Genomic DNA, 6000 nt, shown 5'->3' with positions numbered 1-6000 from the left:
GTGGTGGTTATCTGAGTCCATAAGAACCTGCTTTCCACATTGTATTCGCATAAATTACAGTGTTTCTTTTTTTCTTTTTTTTTTTTTTTTTTTTTTTTTTTTTTTTTTGCTTTTGCTCTCTCTCTCTCCACTCTTCCACCTCCGTTTTTCCCACATTGAAAAGGAAAAAAAGGGCAAACAGATGTTGGGAGAGAGAGTCAGCTCTAGAGCAGGTTGTTATTGGAAAACTAGCCAAATGGGGGGTTGTCAGGAGACGACCGTGGGGCGAATGTTATGCAAGTGTTTTGGGGTTTTTTCATTATTCAATCTTAGAGGTTTCTGATAACTGGACATTGACTGGGGAATTTGCTGCCTCGTATAAGTCACCGTTGGGCACAGGGGCCTCATTCGCTAGTCCAGGTGGGCTAGGAACTCACTCTGTAGCCAAGGCTGGCCTTGAACTAGACATAATTCTCATGTCAGCCTCTCAAGTGCTGGGATTATATGAGCCTCTGTGCCTAATTTCCTAGTTCATTTTGCATCTACTCATGAGGATGAGAAATGGGAGGGGCTCCATGAAAGATTAGAGTAACAACCCAAAAAGCGCTCTTGTTGTGCAGGGAAGGGATGTTTACAGCTTAATGAAAACAGATGTCAGATCCAATTTGGTTCCACATTTCCCTGGCACCTCTTTCTCACGCCAACTCTGCTTTCTTAGGCAAATAGGAGAAAACCTGATCGTACCAGGAGGGGTGAAGACCATCGAAGCCCACTCCAGAATGGTGATTCCCGGAGGGATTGACGTGCACACTCGCTTCCAGATGCCTGACCAGGGAATGACATCAGCTGACGACTTCTTCCAGGGAACCAAGGCGGCCCTGGCCGGGGGAACCACCATGATCAGTAAGGCTTGGGCACCATCACTTTTAACCTGCACTCGGGGCGGTCTGAAAATGAGCCTGTGGCACTAGAGTCTTCCGTTGGGTGAACGGAGCAGAGGTTTGATCTACCCACTAAGGAGACCACGGAGAGTGAACTGTCTTTATTTCTTTAGCCTTGATTTCTGCTAAGCTTTGCTCCTGCAGTTGAACTCGAGGGTGAGCTTCTGGGGAATGGTAGAGGATGAGAGGAGGCCTGGTTGCTCTATTTGCTTTGCCATCTTCGTCCTCCTTGACCTCAAAATGTGTCTGGGTTATAAAAGTATGGTATTTGAAGTCATAAATATTAGATTATAAAAGTTCTAAGGATTCTTCTCAGAATGAAGATAGAATAAGGGAAGTATTTTCTGATTTTTTTTTTTGTTTTTTTTTTGTTTTTTGTTTTGTTTTTTTTTTTTAAGACAAGGTCTTAAGTAGCCCAGGTTGGCCTCAATCCCTCTGTACAATACCTGAGGTTCATTCTTGATCTTCATGTCCCTGCCTCCCAAATGCTGGGGTGATAGGCATATGCCACCACACTCAGATACAATGGAGTGTTCGCCCAAAACCTCTATTCCAGTAATAGGGAGGTCAATCAAAGGAGTAGTTTTCTAGCCTGCTCTGGACACTGAATGAGTTGGGCTGCTGTGCTGGGAACAAGACCCACTGATATGCTTTGTCTGTGAGATAGGAAAGTTGTAGGCACCCACAGTGGTGTGCTTTTACGGCACCCCTCCCAGGGTTTTGTGTTCTTGGTTCAACCAAGTCTAATGTGTATTCACCAGACACAGCAGCTGTGTTCGGAGTTCGATTGTGAGTGGTTTGATCCCAGCCAGCCTTTTGACTGGTGGGCTGGGGGGAGGTTCGGGGAGCTGCAAGTAGCCTAGCAGAGTCCTTTGTTAGAAAGGGATGTTGTCCAAGGACAGAAGTCAGTACTCTGTGTCATGAAGGAAAAGTTTAGTGGGGTTGGGACCAACACTGAAAGAGCCTCATAGGTCATGTTTTTTGAAGCCTGTCTTCCTGGGTGTTTTTCAGCGATGACTGTGGCTTTGGGGGCGTCTCATCATTTTCCTGAAACCAGAGGAGCAATGTCCTGTGGCTCCTGCATTTTAAATTTGACCCAACTCCCTGGTGTTCCCGCCATCCTGGTTTTCAATCTGAAGTGTTGGAGACAGCCCTCTGTTCCCAGATAGATCCTCCAGGGGTGGTCCTGGCTGCTCCCCCAGCCCACCAGTCAAAAGGCTGGCTGCTCTGCCTTGGGAGTGATGTTCTTGGGAGAGCCTTTCATGGACACCCCCCACCTTGGCTTGCTGGTCTCTTTGGCTTCTTGGCACTTCACAGGCTGAGCGGTCACTTCCTGATCCCTCCCTCTTTTTTTCTGAGTATCATGAACCAAAAGAAATCCAGACCATTCAAATATCAGCTAGAAAGGCCAAATCAGGGTGGCAACCAGCCTTGAGTTGAGGTGGACACCAAGGAGGCCCGTGCTTTGACCTCCGTGGATTAGTTTTCCACAGACAACATTTCCCCAGGGAGTGGTTGATTACACTAAGCATTGCCATGCCTCTGTGACAGCAAAGTGCCCTTCACTAGGAATCAGGCATCTGGGGATCTGGTCTCTTCTCAGCATGAACTTGCTGGGCATTAGAGCTCATCTGTATAGTAAGTATTTACATAGCCAATACTTTCTTCCTATTCCCACACTGACAATGCCATATATATATATACATACATATATATATATATATATACACATACATACATATATGTATGTATATATATGTATATGTATGTATATATGTATATATAATTTATATGCAAATATATTTATATATAAATATACTTATTTATATATAAGCTATATATAAATATATATATATAAACATGATTATATGTATATTTTCCTGTAGCCACCTGTACTTTGCTCTGCAGGTACAGAAGGGCTTGTTTCCTCTCAGATTCATTGGGAAGCCAGAGGAGAGACTGACATGCACCCTCTACCACTTCCTCCTGTCTCTGCCCTTGCTCCTTCACTCCTTGCACTTGATCTGAGCTTCAGCTCCAGTCTGCTGGAACCTGTCCCTTCTCATCCCTCCCCTGCTGCTGAAGGGTTATCCCATACCTCTTCTTGTTACCCTTTGACCTTCTTACTCCTTCACTCAGCACCTGTGGGCTTCCTTCCTTCCCTGGGTGGAGGTGCCACCCCTTACGATGGTCACTAGGGGGGCTGTCTCTGTCTCTTGGGATGTGATAGCACCAATTCGGGTTTAAGATGCAATCCGTTTGGCTCAATAGCAAGGGGGCTTGATGAATGAACAGTATCATGGAACAAGGGCCAAGCCTGTCTCTCAGCAGTAGAACTTGCATATTCGAGGTCCTGAGTTTGAATCACAGGTTGTAAAACCCGGGTAGAAGCACACTTTGTGAAAGGTGGAAAGGGAAAGATGGAGGGTAATCAGGTGACATGCTGTGCGCCGAGCTGTCACACCCAGCCTCTGTCAAATTTTGTAGTTTGTGGAAAAGTGCCAGCGACTCATGCAAAAATTCATCATGGTTGCTAATGAGGACAGGATTCCCAGCAGCCTGCCTTTCCCCTAGCGAGGAGCTGTAATGATGCAGGTGAGAAATCGGGATTTTTTTTTTTCCCCCTGTAGTCTGCTTGCTGGGTGCACATACATTATTCTTGGCTTAAGGATGTGGCCTAAGCTTGCTTTGCAGGGCAGGGGCATAGCTTCAAGGAACTCAGGTCACACTGCTTTAAAGAGCCCCCTAGCTTCCTGGATACATACTGGACCAGAAGGGAAGGCTTTGGGTGTTTTTAATTGCAAACTTGATGAGCTTCTGGCTGTTGTGGAAACAGCAGTTGGGTGAACAACAAAGACTGCCCACCCCGCCTCCCTCTCTTCCTCTCACCTTCTCTAATCCTGTCAGCTGCACAGTGGGGGTGAATCTTCACCTCTCTCCTTGCTGGCTTTGGTGTTCCTGTCCCTGGAGGCTCTGTTTCCATCTGGCAAGGCTCTACTTGCTGAAGAAAATGCAGCCGAATGTTCCCATGTAAAGAAGGTGACACATCACCAGATCACTAGCAGAACATGTTATTACCATAAAGCCAAGCTCCTGTTGGGCCTCACACAATGGGACCTTTGTGAGGGACCCAGAGGAGGGTGGTAGGATGCCCTTTGCCCTTTCTGACCAGGGATGGGTGGGCAGAGACACCAGACATAGTCAACTGGTGGCATCCAGACTGGCCCCACAGTCATGGCGGTTGGTGGCTGGAGGTGGCTACTTGTGGGGGGTGACTAGAATGCTGCTTTAGGAAAATGGGGATTGGTTCTACGACCCCCACAAGGATACTAAAATTTGAGAGCACACAAGTCTCTTATGTAAGGATGGCATAGTATTTACATGTCTCCTACGCGCAACTTCCTGGAGACATTGAATAACCTCTAAATTATTCCTAACGCCTGATAACAATATAAATGCTGGGGGAAATTGTTGTCCTGCTGTGTTATTTCAGGGTGTGTTCTAGTTTGCTTTCCTGTGGTTGTGATAAACACGATGACCAAAAGCATCTTGTGGAGGAAAGGGTTAATGTCAACGTACGCTTCCAGGTCACAGTCCATCTTTGAGAGAAGTCAGGACAGGAACTGAAGCAGAAGCTCTGGAGGAATGCTGCTCACTGCTCCTGCCTCGTGCTTAACTGACTTTCTTATACAGCCCAGGCCTGCCTGCTTAGGGATGGTGCTGCCCACAGTGGGCGGGGCCCTCTCACATAGATCATTGGCCGCAAGCCAATCTGATGGAGACAGTTCTCCAGTTGAGGCTCTGTTTCCCCAGGGGACTCTGTGTTGTCAAGTTTGCAACATAAAACCAGCACAGGACTTGATGACAAGAAAAGTCCACACATGTTCAGTAAGATGAAAAGGGGAAAAAAATATGGACCCTCAATTAGTTGACTTATCAGATTTACTGTGTGAATACAGAGCACAGTTCAGCTCTCCGAAGCCTGTGCTGGCTTCTCAGGCCAAATCTCCAAGGACAGAAGTTACTGTGCTGACCTAAGTTCAAGGCTTTTCCTGGAGGTGTGGAACCTGGGCACAGTGTACCCTGGTGACTCCTCTGTTGTGTCTCCAGTGCCCAATTCCAGAGCATGGCCTCATGATCACACTGGCTTGGTTCCCAGAGCCTCTTTGGATCTTCAGGAGTACTAGTGCATGTTGCTCTATAGCCGGCCAATTTCCACGTTTGCTTTCTGTTCCTGTAGTTTGGCCCCAGCCCTCTGTGGCTGGAATCTTCCTCTCCAGGCTTTGCTCTTGCTGTCTCCTTCCTCTGAATCCTTCAGTGGTCCCCTCCAGCTCAGAGAACACAGCCCAAGTTGTCTGCAATGCCGTGCTAACCTGCTACCCAGCCTCCACTCCCATTGACTCCTTTTTTTTTTGGTTTTTCGAGACAGGGTTTCTCAGTGTAGCCCTGGCTGTTCTGGATCTCACTCTGTAGAACAGGTTGGCCTCGAACTCAGAAATCCGCCTGCCTCTGCCTCCCAAGTGCTGGGATTAAAGGCGTGCGCCACCATTGCCTGGCTTGGAGTCAGTGGTGGGGCCGCAGGGAACACATTGACTTCTTGATTGTCCTCTTGTCTGCCTATGGGAACCCTTACTCCCTCTGAGGTCCAGCATTGGTGCCCTCTGCCTGCAGTCCATAACGTCTTCGAATCCTGGCAAAAGATGGTTTTTTATCTCATACTTTGTGACACTTAGTTTCTTGTAGTGTGTCTGTTGAGACCTTTTGTCTTGTTTTCAAGTTTCCCACCCAACCAGTGTCAGTGCTAAGAGGGATGGATGATAGCTGACTGGCTAGCTGGCTGAATAAATAAAAGAAAACACAAAGGAGACTCGATTTGAGTGATGCTGTGTGACTGAGCCAGGTGTGTTTCAAAAACACCTGTGTGTCTTGTGCTCACTGGGATGACAGAGGCTGCTCTAGCCACCCCCCCCCCCCACACCAGTGCCATGCTCAGCTCTGCCAGCAGTTGAGGAGAGCCCAGAACACAGATGCATCAGCCTGTGGTTGTGGACTAGGCAGGCTCTTTCCCTGAGCTGTTCTT

The 6000-nt window shown here is 47.5% G+C and overlaps 1 protein-coding gene across 2 annotated transcripts in view; it reads left to right on the top strand.

Annotated features, from left to right (window-relative positions):
• The window catches only part of Dpysl2 (dihydropyrimidinase like 2), a 100531-nt gene that overhangs the window by 43656 nt on the left and 50875 nt on the right, over positions 1–6000 (top strand). For both annotated transcript variants that reach the window (XM_021204181.2, XM_021204182.2), the window contains exon 3: positions 698–882. In XM_021204181.2, coding sequence (XP_021059840.1) covers positions 698–882 — 185 coding nt within the window. The remainder of the gene's footprint in view (positions 1–697; positions 883–6000) is intronic.

This window comes from Mus pahari, chromosome 8, assembly GCF_900095145.1.
Source record: "Mus pahari chromosome 8, PAHARI_EIJ_v1.1, whole genome shotgun sequence".
In the NCBI taxonomy this organism is placed as follows: domain Eukaryota; kingdom Metazoa; phylum Chordata; class Mammalia; order Rodentia; family Muridae; genus Mus; species Mus pahari.
This window is presented reverse-complemented; position numbering and strand designations above follow the sequence as displayed.